This window comes from Mugil cephalus, chromosome 3 (genome assembly GCF_022458985.1).
Source record: "Mugil cephalus isolate CIBA_MC_2020 chromosome 3, CIBA_Mcephalus_1.1, whole genome shotgun sequence".
Taxonomy (NCBI): domain Eukaryota; kingdom Metazoa; phylum Chordata; class Actinopteri; order Mugiliformes; family Mugilidae; genus Mugil; species Mugil cephalus.
In genome coordinates this window covers 26,187,453-26,211,545 of record NC_061772.1, presented here as the reverse complement: position 1 = coordinate 26,211,545, position 24,093 = coordinate 26,187,453, and the positions used below count along the sequence as shown (strand labels likewise).

General features: G+C 42.1%; 1 protein-coding gene across 2 annotated transcripts in view; it reads right to left on the bottom strand.

Annotated features, from left to right (window-relative positions):
• Positions 1–24,093, bottom strand: part of gpc5a (glypican 5a) — a 134,178-nt gene that overhangs the window by 56,470 nt on the left and 53,615 nt on the right. For both annotated transcript variants that reach the window (XM_047580685.1, XM_047580686.1), the window contains one exon: positions 7,636–7,756. In XM_047580685.1, coding sequence (XP_047436641.1) covers positions 7,636–7,756 — 121 coding nt within the window. The remainder of the gene's footprint in view (positions 1–7,635; positions 7,757–24,093) is intronic.

The window sequence follows — 24,093 nt, the reverse complement described above, 5'->3', positions numbered from 1 at the left end:
ACGCTGCAGGCTTTGAGGATTCGTCTCCGATTACTTGCAGAGTCTCGACACCGTCTTTACGGATTCCACGCTGGACACAAACGGGAATTAATGACAAACAAACTGAATTTCTTTACGCCACGTCCACTGAGCCTTTTAGTCAGACGTCACACGGCGGAATGCAAATCTGGCAGCGTGACGAATAAAATGTGAATATATTCTCAGTGTTAATCCTTTCGACTTAAAGGAGAGGGGGGCATGAATTATTCACAAGCAAAACTGCTGGTCAACCACCACATCAATGACTGGTAAATAATTCAGCCTGTAGACTGGGCGAGGAGCTGCTTGCCCCTGATTTTGATTGAGAGACACAGGGACAGGGCCTACTTATAGATTCTTGATGGGTTTTACCACATCAAGAGGAGAGGACAGGCAAGGAGGAGAGGAGCCACAAATAATTCATGGGACAGAGCTGCTGATGAGCAAGATGATGAAATCTAGAGTTTGTACGCGCAGATTGCATGATGAATTCGTCAATAGTGGTGTTGCCGCTATGTGTTTTCCTGCAGTCTTGGCGGTGGAATAAGTAATCATACATTTACATTTGGTCCCAGGAAAAGCCGCTTGAAGCGCCGTGGTTAGCCAAGGTCAGGGGCGAATATATGGAAATGGTGACGACCGTCTGATATGTAGATGTAAAACATGAAAATCAGCATTTGCATGGACAAGTCATTCTTGTCCTCATAAAACTGTCCAACAGTGGTGTCTTTAAATATAATAGGATTTCACCTCTCGCCTTCATCCATATTTCAGCGAACGCTTCCATCTTTCTCTTGGCATTCATGCGCAGATGCACATGTTCTCTGAGGCGAGCTTCGTCATATTAATAAGGTGCACCAATGCTACGGTGATTTACAGGAGTGATACATACATACATACAGTGAGGTTTACACACAGATGTGCACCGTCACTCACGTGTGCAGAGGAATTGCGTGTGCGCACTCGTATGTGTAATTGATGTTTTCGCTGATCATAAAATGAGCTGCAACTGACCTCCACACTATACGCCCTCCGCCCTGCAGTCGCTGCACCTCCACCACAATAAATCGAGATTTCAAAGAATCGTCATTCAACGCAAAACAACACGACAACCGCACACTGCCAGTGAATCACCCGCGTGCCAGTTCCCAGAACTCCACGCTGTGTAGAACTACACCACGGGCCTCACAACGCGCGCCATCAACACCTTTAAAACAGCAGCGGAATAAAACATCAGTTTGAAATTGATGTTAAATGGCAATTCAGGTCAAACACGCTGGCTGACACTTGTGCCGCACTTCAGCAGCTTAATGAGATGCCAATCAGAACAATTTGCAAATCAAAGTCCCAGCGAGACGATAATGCAAACTAGACTCGAGGACTGTGGAAACACAAGCTGCTAAATGAATCGCAGCAGATGTACGATACAAAGGTCTGCAGCTCTTACACGCGGCAACGTTTGCACCGATTCACCTTCCTCCGCTCGCTACAAGTCGGCTCGGCTTTTGTATTTCTTCTGACAGACGCTGTGTAAACTAATTTGCTCTTTTACAAACATCCACTGATTCAGAAATGCCTCGGCACTCCCGGGGGCTATTTAATCATGATTTCATGGAAACCTTCTAACAAATACAAATAAACGCAGCCCATTTATAACTAATAAGTACTCGTTTCATAAAATATCTGATGCCAAGAAATTAAAGACAAAGTCCTGCTTTTACGACATCAAAAATGTAGAGACCACTTAAATATTTCAGTAAATCTGTCTGATGCCAGGTTTTGGAATTACTTTCTCATTGAAAATGATTTATTGCGAATTGCACAGCCACCTGTACATATATACAAATCTACAAACATGTTTCTAGGAAACTCCACACACTGTGAAGAGTGTTACACTTGACAATTACAATTAGCCGAACTCAACCTTTTGGTGAAATAACATACTGTATGCATATATAATAATAATAATAATAAATCACTACGGTATCTTAGTCCTAATCCTGCTCGTTTTCCATCAAACCTTTCCTCTCAAATGGATTTTGGAGGTGAGATTTCAACACTCCACTACCGCCGATGATGTGATTCTGCTTGCGGTGATAATTGCCCGTTTTGCATCAGATTGGATGTCGCTGATTGGCTGCATTTACACGGCTACGCCCCCCGCGGCACTCACAACGCTACTACATGGCACCAGAAAGGATGCTCAGGAACAGGAAACATACTTTTAAGCATTTTCACACACTACATGTTGAATGTGTTGCATTTTTTTTTTTTATTGAAAAAGAGAAATTCTAAACATATCAAAGGTTTATTTATAAAAAAAAAAAAAAGGAGAAAAGAAAACATTTGATCAAGGAGACGACACCCCAGTGGCCTCTATTGGTCCCTGGTTGCAACTTATTGCCTCATAAAAGACTTCATGGCTTCCCAGGGGTAATTTGAGTTTCTCTTTCTGCTTTCAGACACATGTGTGAGTTTTCCAAATTATAGAAGCCGACAAACAGCTGGTTTATAGGACAGCGGCAATCAATACAACAACAACATCGTGCCTTTGCTACTGAAAGAGCACAGAGACGATACGCACGTTAGCGTAGCACTAACTACCACAGCTGTAGTTCTGTGTTTTAAATCAAGTGAATCGTAGTGGAGCGGAGCCTCATCAGGAATAAGTCTGCAGCGTTTTTGTTAATACTCTCAGTGTCCATTGTGGAACAGCAATTTGGAAAACACTCACCGAGGGGATACCTTATTTTGCAAGTGTGTGCATTATTAGCATGCAGGAGGCTCACGAGTCTAAAAACAAACCACTTCCATTTGAGAATCAGTTTGACCCAATGATGGAAAGTAATTTGGCTCCCGTGTTCTGCAGATGTTGGTATAACTAATTTTTGGTTATTTGCATCTTGTATTCCCACAAACTGAAACGAAACCTCACAGCAAGGAACAGCTCACTGAACACCGATGTGGACGGCCACCATCATGACCACATACAAAGCAGGCAAGGTTCATTATTTACCCTCCTGCATCAGCACAGTGTCTTTATTTTTATTCCATCTGCATGCGCTGGAGGCAGTTCTGGCACGGACTGTGAAGATTTGGCAAACAGCACTTGGTGCAGAGGGGCAAATGTTGTATTTCAGCACAAGTAGGCCTTAACACTGCTGAGGGCTCTCTTTTCCACCCAAAACTGCTTTTTGACCACCCATCGCATTCAGCCAGACACTTCTGAACGAGATTTTAAATTGACTCTACTGGCGAAGAAAATTGAAAAGAGCGGCCGTTGTTACCAGTGTCTCCAGAGTTTATAAAAAAATCACGGTTCACTATGAAACATCCAGTTATTACAATTAGAAGGTATTAGATGAGGTTTGGCTTTATCCATCAAATATAAATGACTCAATGAAAGTTTGATTCTGTTTATTTATGCTTTTTGGGCCTTTGTTGGATAGTCAGCAGTGGAGAGAAGAAGTAACGTGGTAGGACAGAGGGATGACTAGCAGCAAAAGGCACAGGTGGAATATAGCCTCAGTTTATTGGAAGCCCAGCCAAACAGTTATGTCTCATAAATGATGATTTGTTACTGAAGATCAAAACTTTGTAAATGAATGATATTTTCAAAGTTCAGACCATAGACTTTATAAATATGAACAACTCGTTTCCCCAGTTCCTCGTATTGCCCAAACTGACGCTAGTTCCCGCCAGCAAGTTCATTTCATTAGCATAGCAATTAGCTCTACCTCCACCAATTCCAAAGAAATGTTGGATTAGACATTCGTTTATTTTTTTTTTTTCCTATTCTCACGGCCCTACTGGGTTGCTTCATGGAGCGGTTGGCATGGCAACTTGTACTCATGGGCTATGAATACTTCTGTGCCAGGATGCATCTGTGCAGACACCTGTACCAGAGCTGCTCTGTGTTCTACTAACGTGTTGCTTACGCTGCAGCTTCGGAGAATAAAAAGTCTAACGTCTGGCAGCAGGTTCACAAAGACAATCCTAACAGGGTGATGTTAGTTTCCACCATTGACTGTATATACTACAGACAAACCCGTTGTGACGTCACCTATTGGATTGTCCTCAAAAATGAAGCCTGAAGTGGGCGGAGCCTGCAGTCGCCATGTTGGATCCGACCACAGTCGGATACTCCAAAGATGGACGTGGGGGATCATGTCGGACACTGAGACCAGTCCACTCAACTCTCTGCTACCTGTTTGCTCAAAGCGGGAACGCCCTTAATTATGCAGAATTTTAAACCTTCATATAAAGTAAACAAATGAGTTAGAAAAAAATTCATGAATAGTGAAATAAACTATTGAGACCAAACCCGTTTTTCGAACCAGGCAGTAAACATGTTTAATAATGCTGTAAAGTTGGGCTTTTTAACATGGGGGTCTCTGGGGAATTTCTGCCTTTTGGAGCCTCAAGTGGCCACTCGATGAACTGCAGTTCTTTTTTTTCTTTTTTTCCACATGGGCTTCATCGCTCAGACCTGGAAGTTGCCGCTTGATTCCAACGTGCTCTAATTTCACCTTAATTTGTGCTATTTGCTAACAAGTTTGCAACTATTTGATTGGACACCAAAGTGAAACTTAGGAAAAAGTCCAATAAGGGAGATCTGTTAAGAAGATTTGTCTCTATTTCACTGCGGTCAATTAAGGCTTTTTCAGCAGCTCCATTCTCCAAACCACTTTTTCTTTCCCATGCCATCCTACAGCCCTCCTCCTCCTCCTCCACCACCACCACCAGCATCTTGAATCCAGTGGCTCCCGTCCCTATCTGCTCCATTCATTCACCTTGTTCAACTATTAAACTGTTAACGTTAGTCCAATTTATCCCAAAGTGGACAAGAACATGTAGCATATTCCATAACACCGCATGCAGTAGTTGTCAAAACACTTCATTTAAAAGAACAAATTGCAACCTCACTGTGGAGCTGGAGTTAAATGAGAACACAAAAGTCATTAGGAGTCTTCCTCAGGGGCCGTAAAGCCGGTATAAAATAACACGACAATCAATACAATAGCTGATATTTCAGTACGGATCAAACTGGTAGAGCGAACAGCGAACCCGCTAACCTACAGAAAGGCTGACACTGACACGAGCTACTGCACCAGAGTGTCAGAAAACATCGTATGTCACATTTTAAAACATATTTTAACAGCCTGTTGAGCCAGTCACTAGTTTTTATAGGCCAAATACAATATTAAAGGCAGTCTGATTGTGTCTTTGTATATTGCAACAGCTGGAATGACAGGAATTCAGCATAATAAAAAACATGTTAACCAGCTGTGGTTTCAGTTGCTATGTCTTTACATTTAATGCAGTTTTGCAAATACATTCTCATTTCAGCTCTTGAGGACGACTGACTGACAGTGTGTCAGTGTTAGACATGTCGTCCCACACATCCCTCGTTATTTATGTGCATATTGATAATATATGTCTATTTTTATTTTCAAGTTAACTCAGAAAATCGTTCCCGGTAAAAGTTGGGCAGAAATTGTCACAGGCTCCGTGTTGTTCCTGGAAATTTTAGACAAAATTTTAGACGCTGGAGCACTGAAGAAGAAGAAGTAAAAAAAAAAAAAAAAAACACATTTCTGTGCAGCAATGATTGTACAAGCTGCGAATGTGAAACGAAATGTCAGACTGTGAGTGTTTCTCACGAGTCAGACCTTCCTCAGTAAGTTTGTTCACACGCCAAAGACTTGCCGCTCAGGTGGGAGAGTAAACTGATAACGAGCTTCATATCACACGCGGTGCCCAAGTGTCACTTTTTCAACACTTGCAATGCCACAAACAAGCTCACTAGATTTTTTAACTTTGAAAACACAGCAGAGGTGAAGAAAAGATGAAAATGAAACTCTGAAAGGGAATAAAAAAAAAATAAAAAAAATACAAGATTCTTTTTTTTTGACACAGAGAGTTCACGCTGATAAACATTTATAAATACAATTAAGAGCCTGTTTCACACCTACGTTACAAGTGAAAGTTAAATCTGTATATTGTGTTAATACTGATGTAAACATGTGTAGACAAAATGTTTTTTTTTTTTTAAACATCACATAACTGAATGTATTTGTTATCTAATTTAATTAAGTCTGGAAGGGTTCTTCTTCTGCATCTCTAATCAATAGGTTTTTTAATTCAATAAAAAGAGAATTTTGAACAGCCGATCAGATACCTGTTTGTACTGTGAATGCACTCACACCTTTGGAACAAACGAAAACCTAGACTTTCTAAATCTACAGAGTAAACTGCAATGGAGGATTTAGCAGCTAACGAGTCAAAAATACAACTAATCAACATTAATTACAATCAAGTGTCCATGTTGTTTCTACAGCTTGTGGCCAAAACATCATCCTTTGGAAAGGATCTTATTTGATCTTAACGTATTCATCATACACACCAATCAGGCATAACATTATGACCACCTTCCTCATCAGAGAATGGACATGGGGCACAAAATTATCAGTGTTATTCAATTCTCAGTGGTCAGTGGTTATAATGTTATGGCTGATTATCCACAAAAAAAAAAGGTCTTCCATTGAAGCTGGTGATGGTGTTGATGTATTGAAATCTTGCTAATTAATGTAAATGCTGCCCACGGTGAATAATTGTAGGGTACAGTTGTAAGTGAATCACTGGCCAATGATCAATTAGATGAATGAAAATGAAAATGAGTAATTATTAAAATAACCAGAACGGGAAAGAGAACAATGTACAGTAAAAATAGGTGAGTACGAGCAAAACTCTCAGCAGATTATGAATGATTGCATAATCTGGTTTATGCTCATAATCTTCCTTCGGCGTAGTTGCAGTAAATCATATGCAGCAGATAAACGCATTTAAGACACAAACAGCAAGAAGACACACGCACACAGTGAATGTCAACGAGGCAGATCAGGGGCTTTCAGATGGTTATGATATAGATTTATGTGTTCTGACACCCCACAGATGGTGTGAATTAGTCAGGGAGGGGGTGCCAGCACGAGGTCAAGAGAGATGACCTGGCCTTCAGCCTGCCACCAGGGAAACCAAAGCAGCCGACATGTGAAGCTGCCTCTGCTGCTGCTGCAGAGCAACAACCCCAAGGCACCTACCGCTGCTGCTCGCGAAGCTACAGAAGAGAGAGTGTTCCCGTAAATTGCTCTAATCTCATCATCCTGAGAGATAAACAGCGCTGAGAGGAGGCACAGCGCCGCGAACGTGCATTAAAGCAGACCGGGGCGATAGAACAGTTACATTGATTTCAACAAAGAGCGGAAAAAGAATTTTGTAAATATGACTGCACACAAACCAGATCAAATGGGTTTCTAAATGCGTAACCATTGATTTGGCTTTCATTCGTTGCCCAGAAATGATTTTGCATTTCAGACTGGTTTTCTATGACTCAGTATTTACCAGTAATATGACGGAGGGAGGGAGGGGGGAGGGGGAGGTTATTTTGTTGGGAATTAAAGACAAAGTGATTGAGCTTTAGTATCGGCCGACAAGAAACACCTTAACGTTCCGTTGACTCACAAAGAAAAACACGGGGCTGAGGAGATCGTTACCATTTGCTTTACAGACAGACAGGTGGAAATATAGACTCTTTAAGAAATCATGCAAGGGTCTCACCTGATTGATGTGTTTCAGTTTGTCAATGATCTGGTTTGTAACCGGGTCGGCTTCCTTCACTTTGACTTCGGGGTTGGTGCTCTGAGCTTTGATCCCATTGCCGACCACGCGGAGGGTGTAGCTGTGAACCAAACACAGAGGAGAGAGGGCTCCGTAAGTCATATGTCAGACAAACAGAGCCAGAAAGTAACTAAGCACGACGAGTGTATCAGTTTTATGGCGCACATGGTACATTTCAGAGGTAAATAGTTTCTTTTATTCCACTTTACTTGTTTGCTATAATCACTGACATAGAAGTGATTTCATCTATTCAAAACAAGACTAAAGACACGTATAAAGACACCTTTGGCTTTTCTATCTCATCTCACTTCACCACAGATTTATCTTATGGCCCTATAGAGGCGTTTAAATCCACTAGGCTGTAGTAATGAAGTATTAATTCGATACTTAAGTAAATTTTTTACTGTTAATACTTTTACATTTTTGCCATTTTATCCACGGGGTAAGCACTTGGAGCGTGGCGTCTTTTGACAATAAAGTACATTCGTTTAAGCAGAGAATCCTCCTTCCACCGCAGAGGAATGAATACAGTGGTGATGAAAAGCAAACTGGAAACACTAGGGCTACTGAACTAAATCTAATTTATTATCTCTTCTTCTTCTTGTGGGGGGGGAGCAGTGCTAAAAGATGATAAATATTCTGGACTCATACAAAGGTGATGGCATAATTCATTCGTCGGCATTCCCTGGGGTTAAAGTGGGATTTGTGGTGTTGGCTAAACATGATTCACTGCACACGCGTGCGCGAATGTGTGTCTCTGCTGCAGTGCAGTGGTCGGTCGCTATCGCATGTGCGGTTTGTAAAAGCCAAACACCCTTTATGTCACTTTCTTAGAAATTAAACCAAAGAACACAGTGAACACGGCAGCTCGTTTATGATCTGTGCGTCAACATTTCAATGGAGCATTAATCTTTGTTTTAAAGCAGCTCATTGTTGTTATAGCTTGGTAATAGGTTCCAGTTCACCTCAAGGACTCCTCACTCTTCAGCCTGAATGCAGCCTGTCAGCTGTAATACCTCTGGCCATGGCGGCGGTTTCGCTCGCATCTCAATCTCCAGCATATCATTTAATCAAACTAGTAGATCAAGGCAAAGTCACTCAGTGTTGAACAACCGGAGCTCTTAGTGAAACACGTGTTCGCCGTGACAAAGCGCAGACGGCGGCGTGTCCCTTTGAACCTGATTATAAGAATTTGAGAATTAAAAAATAAAACACAAGAAAACATCGAGCGGCCATAACGAGGTGGTTTGAGGCGGCTGCTGCAAATTGGATGTGTGATCATGAAGCAACGCAAGGTCAGAAAGAGAGAAAAAAAGTATGAATAAATAAAATGCAGAAGCATGGAAGCTTAATTTATTTAAAAGGAAAGGTGGGTGGCAGAATTCATATTCAGTCAAGATGTCTGGGTCCTTGAGAGGTAATTGTGATGTTAATTTCCAGTAAATCAGAGCTAAGAGTTTGATTAGTTTGAGAAAAATACAGCTGCTGTTCAATACTGTTTCTTTTTCTTTTTATCAGCAGTTAGTGGGTTATCGCCACTAATTTTCTTATTAAGCTCCTTTCTCTATGCGGCCTCCGTCCTCTCCATCTCTGGCTGCTGTCTGTCTACGAGCAGCTGCGTAAAATTAAATATTAAAGACGACATTTAAAATCAGTCTGCAGTGGCAGTGCTTTGCTAATTTAGAGAGCAGACACAGATGGCACAGAAGTTATATTTGTAAATGTGACTTTGTTCTGCAGATTTATGTAACAAAATTATATAGTGTATTATCTGTGTCGTCTAGGCTCAAACGCGCTCGCTTCCCTTGAAATGTAATTTGAATATTGGATCTAAAATGAAATTATTGAACTTGGGGCTGTGATACGCCCAGACAGTTTCTGTGGTGTATCCCACGCTGTTGCCTCTAGTCAGTCCCCTGACAGCAGCCTTTTAGCCAGTTCAGCATTTTTAAAATGCAGCGACGCACACTGGCAACAAAGATCATTCTGATTGGCTGATCAGCTTAATGAACCAGTGTCCGAGAAGAGAAACAGATGTGGTGTGATGTGTGTGTTGGGAAGTCACCCACAGGAGGCGGCTCTTTAAAATGGTTTGTGATTCTTCCTGCTAGCTTATGCTGGCAAATTCAAACAGGCCACGGACCCATCCGATGGCTTTGCGGTATTGTTCCAGTAGCACTTTTCGGTGCAGATTGTAGACTGTGTAAAGATGAAGGGTGAACAACAACTCAAAAGTGAAGCCAAAGCAAGTAGAGCTCCCCCTGGTGTCTGGCTGCAGTATAGCTCATAAGCTCCACCCACTCCATGTTAGCTGATGTGCCACAACTAGGGCTAAATATCGATAGCATCGATACCAAGGCCAATATCAGCATCAGATCAATACCAGCGTGATGAGATCAATACTTTTGTTACAGTTTGTCTTCTATTCTCCAATTCTATTTACATCAGGTAGTAAAAGATGTGATATGGACAGAGTTTGACACCCGCATCCTAGCGTCACAGCAGCATCGCACAACTGGCACTGACCCCGTTACTGAAATGCATCAATACTCAACAGAAGACAATTACATATTTTTGTTACATTGTTCCTTTTTCTTACTTTGCACTAATGACCTTTTTTGCTAAAATAATTGTGTGTAGTAAAAGTGAAATTGTTTAAATTGTATACTATTTAAAAGGAATTGCCATAACACAACATCTCTGAGTAACTTGGCTTCTCTTGTGCATCTAAACCGTCTGATCAACTGAAACATCGGTGCCATAGTCGTGCTTGTTCGGCGCAGCAGGCGCCTGTGACTGGACACCGGTGTGTTGGCACTAAGCTGCACCTGAACTGTGTATCCTGGAGCTGGGATCCATCTTTGTTTAATCCCTGGACGCATCTGCCGAGATTGAGACTGTGTGAGAACTGGAATGGACACAGTCCTTGCTGGGCCTGGTGCTCCAATAAATTGCTAAAGGGACCGTTGTTAAACTAAATAAATAAATAAATAAAAGTGAAAAATCAATTTTAAAGAAAGATTACTTGGTCCGTGTGTACTTGCAGCCTTTCATAATCTCACAACATTGACATCTTCATGACCTTTGCTGCTGTCTTTTCCTTCTTTCTGAGGCCATATTGAAGAGATTACATCAGAGCCATCTGTTCCCAGCTCCGCCAATGATAATATGTAAACTCCCCGTGTCTGCATGGAAAGCATGCATGCAACTAAAAACTGTTTTACATTGTGGAGACTGCATGAACGCACAAACGTGAAGGCAGTTAAATGTGGAAGCATGTATAAAGCATAATAGATATGCACACACACACAGGCGCCTCATCCTGTATGCATTCAATAGGAAATGTTTTTCATTATGCCACTGGGAGCCATAGTCTGAAATACATACAATCTCCTGTAACATGCTGCAGGGACGGCGATGCGGCGTGAAGACTCTCGGGAGGTTGCAAACCCAGAAAATAAGGGTCTGCTCCTTAAAAGTTACCAGAAATAAAAAAAAAAAAAAAAAAAAAAAACACTGATCATAGTCACCACATGTTCTTCAAGGTGAGTGAAGACGCATCAAGCACAAACTACAAGAGGATATCAACCAGCGGAGTGATTGCCTGTGTCTCTGTGGGCCAACGGGATCATATAATCCATACTGTTTTCCCCAAAGGGAAGCTTGGTTTGAATCTCATCTCCACTCACACTGCGTTTTGGCCCCTAGATTGAAAACTTCAATCATTTTACTCTCGGTTTTTACCCCCCATCTCATTCAACTTTGCTTTACTGTAAATGCAAAACATTCACGGCCGGGACAAAGAAATCCTCTTTTGGTGCAAAGTTATTTACTCTGATCACAGCGCTGGAGGAGCATGACTCTTCGGGAGACATGGCCGCTACAGTGCACTGTAATACCATGGTTGTTCATAAAAATAAAAAATAAATAAAAAAACACACAGGGCGTGCACGATTGATGCATGCCTATCCCCAATCCGTGTCTAATGTGTTGATCGTATCTGTGTCACTTTGATTAGGACAGCGACGAGGACGGGGTTGGGAACATGGCTGAATGTGACCGCCAGGTTTGGAGGAAAATAAAATATCTCGAGGGGGTTTCATCCCACGGCGCCGGGAGCTCAGTGAACATGCAAATAGGCAAAATGATTGACGAAAACCTCTTCTGCAGTCCTGCTGCATAAGCAGTGTAACAAAAGACGCTGCCGATATAGAAAACCAGGCCAAATGGAGGAATGATGAAAGGTGCACAGAGGATGCAAAATAGAAAAACCTCTATCCAGTCCAAATAGATATATGAATAAAGCCAGTGCTCTGTACACCGATCTTGCATAACATTATGACCACCTTCCTAATATTGTTTAAGTCTCCATAACTGTTGGGCCATCTGAGGGTGTCCTGTGGTGCTTTAATGTTGTGTTGAGTTTAAGTTTAAGCTGTCAGCTGTTAACACATCAAAATTATCATTCATACACATGTGTATCTCTGACCGCCTGCTAAATGCGCTTTGATCCAATAGTCACCTTTGTCCAGGTTTGATCCTACTATCTGTCTATTTCTGTTTCAGATCAGGTAGTGTACAGAAGGTTTTAAAAGCCAGTGCTGCCAGTAACAGTGTGTGTGTGTGTGTTTGCGTGCGTCTGTGTGTAAAGCTGTGAGCCACACACAACAATAAGCTGAAATAAAGCTCTACAAAGCCGAAGGAAGCTGCAGATTCTCCGTGGGTTCATCAGCATGTGACCCTTTTCACAGTTTCACACCGTGATTGCATGTGTTGGTGAAGATCTTGACTTAGTCCATTTCTTTTTTCTTAAGCCACAGGTTTTGTTAACCTCAAACTCACAAAACATGCAGAATTGGATACATCACATATTCCTTTCCTTTCTTTTTGTTGCTTGTTTATTTTTTTATTTTTTCTTTAAAGGCTGCCAAACAACATCATTGTACTAGCAGGTCACACTCTGCTCTCACCGTTTTACATCTGTTAGTGCACCTTCTGCTGCCGTCGGGCATCTATCACGAGTCACAGCTGCACACGCATGTGAATAAAGCAGCATTATTGGAAATCACACCACCTGTCAATAAACTGTGAGTTCACAAGTGTATTTCCTGAAGGTGATGAATAAGATCTGTTATTTTAAGGCGAAGTTGTCAGAATTTGCAAAGCTAAGTTCTTAAAAAACTGCTTCAAGAAACTATAAACAAGGAGCAATTCTTTAAAAAAAAAGTGTAAAATCCAAAGCTGCCTAAATACAGAAATGTGTTTTTCCTGAGAGAACCTTCATCAAAATGTTATGGAGGGAGAAGCTGAGTGGCTCGGGAGAATGAAGGAGGCAGAGCATGCACACTGTTCATGGTTGGCTGAGTGAGAAACAAAGCAAGCTTGCGGTTAGTGGGCTAGAAGGCAATACCTGCCTTCCAGTTCTCACTGAGGAAACAAAAGTCCTCCTGGCTCACTGCCGAGTGCAGAGAGGATCTGGGAGAGCCCGCCACTTCAGACCAGCCTGTTCACTTAAGCTCAAAGGGGAAAATACTTGAGGCAAGACAATGGAGCATATGCGGCTTAATGTATAAAAACCAACAAGGGGACTGTGCTTCAAACAAACATCTGCTCGGTACAATAACCCTGAGCTGAATGTCTTAACAGGTAAGAGGCATCCACAATATACAGACACATCAACGTGATTAAATAATCAAGATGTCCTCGTCAAATTATTTAATACTTCAGATATTATCAGATATATCTGAAAGAATATTATTTTTATTTTGTTTTTGACTAAAGGCTCTTTTAGGGTACGACGGGACATGTGAGTCATTTATACTTGTACGCTCATAAATCTCGCTCTGTAGCAACGACACCCTAGTAGGTGCTGTGTCTTTTTAGACAGTCGAGTTAATTTATGCTTCTACTTCCTGCTTCACTTTCAACAACGGTCAATACCACTGTCATTATCAATTCTGATTATCAGTCTGATTCTTCCCTTAGCAATTCTTTCTGTGAATTTTGGATTTAGAAAATGTAGGCGTTCGCGGTTTCGTGAAAACAACAGAAATCGTACTGATAAGATTGTTATCAGTTATCAGATTGATCCCCATTGGTGAAATTCAAAGTTTCTGAACAAGGGTTGAGTTTCTAAACAAAAGATAAGAGCTTGTGTAAGTCAGTAACTAGGAAATTGGTCACTGGATCCTCCGGGCCTTGTTGACCGGAGATCGTCGCAACCATGGCACTCTCTGTATTTAATGCCGTGTGTCGTCAACAAATGCTTCATCTTGTTTGGCGGTGTTGCCACCCTTGTTTGAAATTACAATAAATTGCACGTTGCACTGTCACGGTCCCTTCTGGTGAAGTGAAGCCACCGTTTCACTCTCTCTGCCATCGCGTTTCCCTTTGTCGTGACGTGATGTGAACGATGTGCTTTGAGGTAAAGATTTGTCACGAAAACAATCAATAAGGGGAATCGATAAGCATGAAGGCTAATGACATCGAACCAGTTGGACCAGTGTGTTTGTCCAAACCTGCTCAGTTAACCTTTCCTTGATGTGTTCTATCTTCACTGAAAATACTAAAGAGGAAACATGCTACCACAAAGCAGGCTAATCACAGTTCTTGCGGTCACTGCGACACGTAGTCTGGGTCTGTGCTGTCGCCGTATCTTCTGCGTCAGAAGCCTAAACCGCCTATAATCATATAAATTGAGTGACAATACTTTCCCAGACAGATTCTGTTGAGTTGTTCTCATGATATATAACTGTGTACCTTTACTGTGAGCTTTGACAAAGAGGATAATATTACAGCAGTCAGCTGTGCCTCTGGCAAAGACTTAGCTCCAAACATCACTACTGCCATGTTTGTTCCAATTACTAAGAAGCCCTGAGCCTTAAGGTTGCTCTGACTTGTGCCAGGGAGACACAATGGAATGAGGCAGACGGAGTCGTTCGAGCAATGTAGCAGCCGTAATTAATGTGTTCTGGTAGTTGGTCGCTGGGCATTTTGGGTCAGGGCTCTGTACTTACACTGTTGTGCCGAGATGTCGGGGCGTGCTCTTACAAAGAGACGGATTAATTAGGGATTCATGAACACAGTCATTCAAGAGAAGAGAAAAAAATACAAGTGCACTCATTAAACGAGCGAAGAAAGCAACGCTGAGCTCAGAGAAGAAAGTTATGATAATGACAGTGTTTTCCTTGCAAAGCAGCTGAATGATATGCCCGCTTCAAGTTATGCCTTTGTGGCTAATTCACGGAAGTGCAAACCCATCAGCCTCCTGTGGGAACGGCTGGCAGCTAAGGGTACATTTAAGGCACGACAACAGAAACTCCTCATACATGGTTTACACCAGCGGCGGTGAAGGCATTAAGCTACAAGCGGCGACTCACTGGGCGTAGTGAGCTCAGTGAACTGGCCGGTTTGGTCGTTTTGTAACGTTTGTTGCTTGCAGTGTCAAAGTAAAAAAAGACAAAGTGCACAAATGTACTGGTAAGAGGAAGTCAAACTGGCCGGCTGCTTGTTATCACAGCTCCTCAACACATAGATATGAGCGTTCAGCCTGTGACAGACGGAGATTGACAACTGTTTTGTTCAGTTTTTAAAATGCTTTCCCTTTTCTAAACTGTGCACGACTGTAGTAAACATACACCGATCAGGCATAACATTATGACCACCTTCCTAATATTCGGTGTCCTGTGGTGTCTGGGAACAGAGTGTTGTTATTGGGGAACCTTTGGATCCTATGGGTTCAGTTCAGTCGAGAGGCCACTGTGGATCAGACTTGTTCCAGTGCATCCCACAGATACAGAAAATTTAGAGGCCAGGTCAACACCTTGTGCTTTCTGAGTTGTTCCTGGTCTGGTCTAAGGTTGGTGCTACATGTCTAACTAACACCCACACTAATAAATATCAGGTCTAAAAGTTTCCCAGCAGAACGCTATATTGTCACAAGATTATCCGTCTTTTATGTTTCCTTCCAAAATCAGCAGCTAGAGCATAATTCACGCTTTTCATTGTTGTGTTTACTTAACCGCACAAAGCACTGGAAATGTCAAGGTCTTAGCTGAATACTGTCAACAAGCGTATTTATCAGACGTTAGCAGAAAAATCACACTGTTTGCTTTAGTTTGTTTTCTATTATCTATTAAATCTATTAAAAGTCTAGGTTTACCACGATTTGGGATGCATGACGTGTGTGGTTATAGTGAAATACAAATTTATTTCAACATCTGGACAAATAAACTACGTGATCATGATGTTGAAACATACTGGATTTGGATAAATGCTGCCAGTAAGTTTAATGCAGGCAGTAATTGTGCTCCCTCCATAATCTATTCAGCAGAGCAAATGGACTGTGTATAATTTGCCAAAACATTAGGTACATTAGTGATAACAAATTCGTTCTAATAGAATATATAAGGTGGCAAGTCAATTGGATGATCATTTTGGAGGATGTGGTTTGTGTCTGTGTTGAATTAAACAAAATAGTGTTCGTGTTTACTAGTCCGCTGTCTAAAATGGGGTCAAAATGATAGACAGAACATTTGTCAGTACAACACAACATAACACAACAGTACTACAAATGACAGCTTCCGACGTAAAACCACAGTTCTTTCTCAGTTGTTTTAAACAAATGCTGAATATCAAAACCAGCGTGATGTGAAGATTTAGTGGTGTAGCATACAAGACCCAAGCCAGACGATACAAAAACACACAAATACACACAAAAAAAGGAAGCTCTCTCTAAGAGATCAGGATGCACAACAGCATACAGTGGTTAGAAAAAAAATAGAAATACAAGAATAAAGTGCAGGTAGTGTCTGTGAGTGTATGAATAAGTTTTGAGTTTTGTATAAATGTCAATCAAGTATTACATTGGTTTTATAAAAGAGAAGCCAAAGCAGGTAGAGCTCCCCCTGGTGACTGGCTGCAGAATAGGTCATAAGCTCCACCCCCTCCATGTTAGTAGATGGGTCATGGGCCAAACTAAAGTACAAATAATTGTCGTTTTAGGTGATTAATATAATGTTGATGCATATCCAGGTGTCAAATTTTCTGATAAGTGTTGTTTTAGTTACTTATTTGACGCTCTGGAAATACAATGCGACACAATGAGGCGACGGCCAGTTGCCATGCCAACCGCTCCACAAAGCCGTCAAGTGGGACTGTGAGAGTTGTAGAATAAAAAATATGTACAGTCTATAACCAAGGTTTCCTTGGAACTGGTTAAGGAAGAGCAGAGCGTAGTATTAATTAAACCAAAATGTGAGTGAGTCCGTCCGTATCCCTGAGAGAATAACATCAGGTTGGGCCAATGCAAGGACACATTGTCCATATTTATACAATAGATGTTTTTTTTTTACTGGTTTACACTTCTAATGCCTCACGTCCCCGTTTAGTCTCTTGAACGGTGACACCTTTGGAGAGATACTTCCTTCACTCGGTGTCTGTTTATTCATTGATGAGTTAGCAGCGTGCAACACTTGGGGGAAAAAACACAGCACACACCGTGTTTAAAGGGCACAAAGACACAAGATCCCAGCACAAGAGGGGTCGGGCGTGCCCTAGCAGAATAGAGTCTGCACAACTGCAGGGGTCAAGTCAATACATGAATTTATTCATTCACCGACTCTCCTAGTAGCAACAGCACCACCACCGCTACACTTTGATGTCAACAGATAAACATCAATGGCACATTTTGACATTTCAGATATACAAAGAACAAAGACTATGTGGAATTGTGGCTGGATGCATATTGACTGCTCCGTGTTTAGTTTCATTGTGCCAACTTGTTTGCAGAGCAGTTTGCTGTTGCTACAAGTTCCCAGGTGGACCAGCCTCACCTTGGTGGCCACGACGAGTGTATACAACCAGCAGCATGTGAGCAGGGATTGTTGTTGCAACACAGAGGTTCAGCAACGAAGCAATCAAGACGTGACTGAAGCATATAATCACGCCAGTTTGTCCAATTACTTTTGAGTCTGCGATAATGGAGGGACAGCTCCAAATGGCTGTAATTCCTACACGGTTAATTCAATGTTTTTGTTGAACCACTTGAACGAAGGTCTAACAGTTAAGTCACATTTTGACTGTTTCGCTTCAAAGTCCAAATACTTGTGGGGCTTCGCTGTGTGAGCAGCTTTTTAAGGATATTTACTGAAGTGCCAGCACACGACGTGCCAAAATGACACCAAGCTCACACTCACAGAGATCCATTATTAGGGTTGTAAAGAGAGTGTTATATTGGGCCAATAACGTTCCCGTAAAGCTAAGTGGCTCTGCATATATGAGCAACTGCATCATGCTCGCTGTTAATGCCAAATAGATATCAGAAGTCCTCAAACAGCAATGGAACTTTTATAATGGCTCTTAAATATTTGATTTTTATGGACGGTAATAAGGACAAATGGAAAACTCGGCTATCTAGAAGGTACAATGGCGCCATAAAAGCAGATGGTCACCAAAAAGAGGAGCATTTTAAAGATGTTAATGCCTCATAAGGGCAATAAGGTTCAGGATTAACAGATGTTGTAAGAGCAGGAGCCGACGATAAAAAGACACATCAGGGCTTTTATGATATCAGTGATCAACATGCTCGCGTCCAAAAAACTGTCCTGCCGTATCTCTTTACAACGCACAGATACTGCATCTCTTTCCATCCGTGTGAATGTTTTATTTAAGTGCAAAACCCAAATAAATATTCTGCAGAATTTAATGCGCTCATTCCTTGGTCTCAATCCAGTGCAGATTATCCAAATCATCACTCTGATGAAAAGATTTTTTTGTCCTGTCTGGCACGAAACTTAAGAGGCTTAGTCGTCTGTGCCATCTTCATCCTCTGACCGGCCGCGTCCAGATCTCAACACCTGCTTCACGAAGATGCCGAGGACAAGCGCCGGTAGGATTATTACAAATTTATGAAGAGTTTTTGTAAACAGGCATAAACAAATCAACAAGCACGCAGCAACGCCCTTATTCCCGGGCTATTAAACAGTGGAGGCAGCGAGGATGTCAGGTTTAAAGTAAACACTTGAACAATGATTGGGCTTCCTCTCAGACAACCTGTTTCAAAACAGGGCATCTATCCAGCTGAGTCCTGGAGCCAAAGGAGAGGAAAATATTGTAATAAGGCGTCGAGACGCGCGCTGAAAGCACTCTTGTGTTGGGTTATTTAAGCAGCGTGTTAACAACTAATGCTTCAATACTAGGCTCAGCTGTGCAGCAACTCTCACTGTCCGTAACTGATCAGTCCTTTACCTTTAAGGGTGGGAGCAGGGGGCATGCACATAATCTGTGCAGAAATTTAAAATCAATGTGAGGTCTGATGTAGCTTTGTGCACTTCCTAAATAACGGCACAGTGGGGCAGTGGTTCGCACCGTCGCCTCGCAGCAAGAAGGATTTGAACCCGCAGGGCTCCGGGGCTCCGGCTTCTTCCCACATTACAAAAACACGCTGTATGTATAACAAAACACTGTCTAAGGGCCAGATCTACTTAAGGTCTGAGTGTATAAAAATGTGTGCAAACTAATTGCGCATGCAAAACAAAAACGTACAAAGTGATTTACTAACACACTAAGGGTTGCATCTTTCAAAGGTGCAAAATAGCGTGTCGGCATCCAGCACATTTACCTCAATGAATTCGCAATATGGGGCGTTTACACGCAGGTTTGCATGTGCTGGGGGAAGAAAATGCAAATATAGTAATTTAGCACATGCAAAGCGATTTATCAAACCTTAAAGCAAGTTTGCTCATAGAAACTACGTCTATATTTAAGATGTCCCAAAAGGTTGTGCACACATATGCTGCTGTTATTACAGCAAGGAGGATTTCACTCATCTTCATTTTGCAACTAGATGTTACCCCATGAAGCACATTATTTTTTTTTTATTTGGTAAATATCCAAATGGATCAGATGTTTCATATGAGTTTGCCGTGGTCTACAATGACTATTGTGTGGGCCTCTTTTATTTAGCTCATTTACATATGTCTGTTATTTACACAATCAGTCTTAAATCACCCGCAAACCGCAGTTGCAGCCCACATGCAAAACTCCAGATTGTTCATGTAAGTTAGGAGACACAATTTGGGATCTTTGTAGATCTGGCTCTTAGAGCATTGGTCTTCAACAGGGAGCCTGCGACCCCTAGGGGGTCCACGGAGGTACTGCAGCAGGGTTGCAAAGTCTTTGGTTGACTAGACTTTTTACATATTTTTTTAATGGCCACACTACTGTTGCATATGTTTGCAATTGAAAAAAAAATAATATATAACCTGTCTATTATTTAAATAGCTTAATATTGAATGTAAAATGATAATAATAAGGTATAGTTATAAGCACTATAGGCCTATAGAGTATAAGCTCAAAGGTAGTATGGCCAACTCAAAGCGTTCTGAAACCTCCTCAAACATGCAGCTGTACATCAGAGATGCACCTGGTACAGAGAAAGGTCAGCTCGAGCTGTGTGCGTCTTCTCCTACAAGCTGCAGTGCATTTAAAGTCGGGTTGGTAGACAGCATGCCGTAGTTGAAAGGAGCCTCAGTAGTCTTCTCCCTTTCAGTAACACACATTTAGCAGAGCCACCTCCCGAGCAAAGCCTTTTACGCTCGCTTCAACCGTCACGGTGGCAAAATAAAAGCAGAAATTGCACGGAGCACCTTGCCAGTGGTTGCACGAGGTGAACCTCCTCATCACCGCTGTGTATTTACAAAGGGGCATGAAAGGATGCAAACACGTGTACAGAGAGGGGGAATTAAATCTCTCTGATGATGTTCGATCCGTTCATGCGGCGTCGCTGCTGTGATGTACAAACAGATAAGAGAAATCTGACACTCATCTATAAATCTGAGGCAGGAGGTGTCTATATTGGGACTCCACTTAAATTCTGGAATGTCGCAGTCACCTAAACCGAGTAATGATCAGGACACCGACCCGCGGACAACAACAACAAAAAACATCATGATGAAGGGTGAAAATATGAAAGGTTGAAGAAGGATAACAAAAAGAAAACGCCTTACAGCAGTGACACACCTAGTCGGCAATCAGCCACCCCATTAACCGCACTTAGAGTTGTGTATTCTAATGGCTGTGGGGACGACAGGAGCCGTCGCCTGCGGGAGGAAAGTGGTCGTAATGTTAAGCCTGATCGGTCTGTCAGTGTGAGAGATCGCTCTGACCGGCTGTTCGGCATGTCGAACCAGCGCGCAGGAAGAGAAAGGGAAGCGACAGAAGTAAAAAAAAGCGGCGAGGACATCGGGGCACACACAGACTTGGGCGATGTGAAGCAGCGTCACACTCGGCCTCTGCTGCTAGAACTTCTTTGATGTTGATATGGTGTGTCGGGGCCTTTAAAGGATTAGCCTCAGACGATTTGAAATGTATCTCACTCTCATGGCATGTTTGCTCAGAGAGTTGTGGGTCACAATAATCATTCCACCCCTCGATTCTGTCTGTAAAGAGGATCCTCACCAACATGGCTTCAGTTCTGTGTCTGTATAACAACGTGAAAACAGAGACAACAGAGAGCGGTCGCATGCAGAGATGAATCTATAACAGTGTTTATAGACTGGTGTTGGTGTTACAGCTTATTGCCCAGTGTGCATTTTCTGACGCCGCACTAAATATTTAAGGTTCCGCGCAGACAACACCAGGCTCGGTGTTTAAAACCTCCAGATTGCGCTGTGTGTCCGGGCTTCTGTCCTCACGTCTTTGATTATTTTACCACAGCTGGCGAGAACAAGTAGCCACATCTGCTGCATCTCCAGCCGCAGCAACTCGGATCCGCCGCACTGTCACTACACCTCTGAGGAAAACGCTGGAGATCCGCAGCGGTAAACAACACTTTGGCAAAAGGGACCAAAATACCAACAGTCTAATCACCCCTGTGAAGCTGCTTGTGGATATTTGCTCTCAGCACCATTCTTCTTTTCAATCACAGCGCAACAGCGGCTATATGGACTGAAGGAGAGAAAAACAACTGCAGCTAATGGCTTAAAGCGCCAACAGCACCCGAAGGCTCAGAGGTGAATGACAGCTATAAAGCAAAGGTCGGAATGATTTGAGTCGTCTTCGGATTAAAAAGAATGACAGGCATCCTTGGATGAGAGAAGAGCAGCTACAGAGACAAAGACACAATGTACACAGCAAGATGAAATGTTTCTGTACGTCAGGAATATCAGCAAAGTATGAACATTTTATCATTTATTAATGGCCATGATACATTAAAACAGGTAGAGACAGAAAAAGAACCACGTCTTTGGATCCAAGCTTATTTAACTTGGACTGAGGTCAAGTGAGCAACAGCCCCGTGATCTGACCAATCAGAATTTAAAATTCTTCCTCTGGGTAAAAGCTTGTTTCATACTCGGCAAAAAACAGAGAGGGCATATCTCCTATTTATACCAATCACTATTTTGTGATTGGTAAAAAAAAAAAACTGGAAGTGGGCGTGGTTAATGGAGAAAAGCGGAAATGCTGTCATCCCTGCCCCTTTTTTTTCCCCCTGGTTGTGCGATGGACAATTTGAGGAGCAGCTGGCCGAGCTGGTGAGAAAATACGAGAACCTGTACGATGTCAAAGACGCACAAATGGCTAATAATTCATGGAAAGGATTCGCGGACTTTCCAGGAATTCTGCACTTGAGTTTGTCGTAAATTATAAATTACTTGGCCAGAATGAATTTTATTCTTGTTCTTGCCGCCTCAACAAAACTGATTTCTCAGGTCTTGCTGAGTGTGTAACCGCTGTAAAGAGTGAGTGCATTGGTGGTCGTGATATGGAAAACATCTTTTGTGTCTTTTTTCAGTGAAGGCCTTGCTCATTTTAATTATAGACCGGCTGTGTTTACACTAGTATTCCAGTAATAATTACAATAAAAACAAATGCCAGATGTAACAGACAGGCCTGATCCAGCATGAAAGGAAGTTATTTCTAATTCGACTGAAAGGGTCGGAGTGAACCTTTGATAATTTATTCAATAGGAAATTGTTGGCGCCTTATAACCATGAAAACAACTGATCCTATCGTTTCCCTCTGGCTGGAACTAACCCCAGGGTAGATATCGGCTCGTGTGACGTCAAAGTCATCAAAGTCAGTTCTTCGAACAGTGTTTGAAAAAAACGAACAAAGTCGAAATGCGTGTGCGCCCCCGCTGAGAGCACAGGTCCATCTAGGTCACCTTCTCCTGTTGTTTCAGTTCAGTGCCGTCCCTCAACTGTAATATTTCCAACAGATTCAACAGTTACTAATGACCCGACCACACTTCCTCCTTGCGTTTTCGTTTAATTAATGCTGCGCTCCGCTCTACCTCCACCAGTTACAGAAGAAATGTTGGATTGTACTGATTAATTTGTGTCTTTTTCCAACTGTCACAACCCTATGGGACCACTTCAAGGAGTGGTTGGTATGGAAACTGGTAGTCATCATGCGCCGTTAATCACGACGCCGCCATATTGGCAGGAAAGCTCACTCTTCTAATGACTATTCGGTTGACAACTGCGAGCAACTAACTAATTAACCTGGGTCTGTTGTGCCAGAATAATCAGGGACAAGCAAAGTGGAAATTGTTTTATAGTTTATATCGTGTCATAGGATTGGTCCAAATATCCAAAGGCAGCAGATTACTGGAGCAAAACGCACAAGAGGCAGAAAACAGAGCGGTGGGATCCCTCGAGAAACAGATTTCTCTTGTGTAGCCATCACTTTCCATCAAGGACAGATCCAGCGTTTTCATAATATTTTGTTAGTATTTATTTAGCATAGTTTTTAACACGATGTCCGACAGATTTCTTCTCATAAAGGCAAATTAGGCTCATGTTTATAAAGGATGTTACTCATTCAGCACTACAGAGAGAAAGAAATTGAAGATTAAACAGTTACTTGTTACTTTGTTACATTGCTGTATGTTGTGCTGCATTTAGACATTCATTTAAACTGTGTTAACGTCAGAGAAGATCGGCATATGGCAGAGACTATTTATCTCAGTGATTAGCTCGTTACATTATGCTGCCGTTATGACAAAGAGACGCTGTTTTTAATCGACAAATTTCAAATCTTGATGTGTATCATGAAGCCTGACTGCGTCCATTTGGCCTCCTCCGGGCTCTTAAATGCTATCAGTTAATGAGGTAGTTCTACATATCCAGATACTACAGGTCAGGAACACTGTCCCCACTGGCTGTTTTAATTCTCAAACATCTGGGGCATTGATAATAGTCCGTGATATGTAATCTGTCGAGTTTTGCCTTGTACTGGTCATTTTGTATCTATTTAAAGTGCAGTAAACTGTGACGGCCTGAAATCAGCGCTGGGGCTGTTCATTGTGCCTCAGAGTTTTCCTGCCAATGTGGCGGCATCAACAAAAAAAAAAAAAGTGTGGTGACGCCTGGAGCTTCAAATAAACTAAAATGA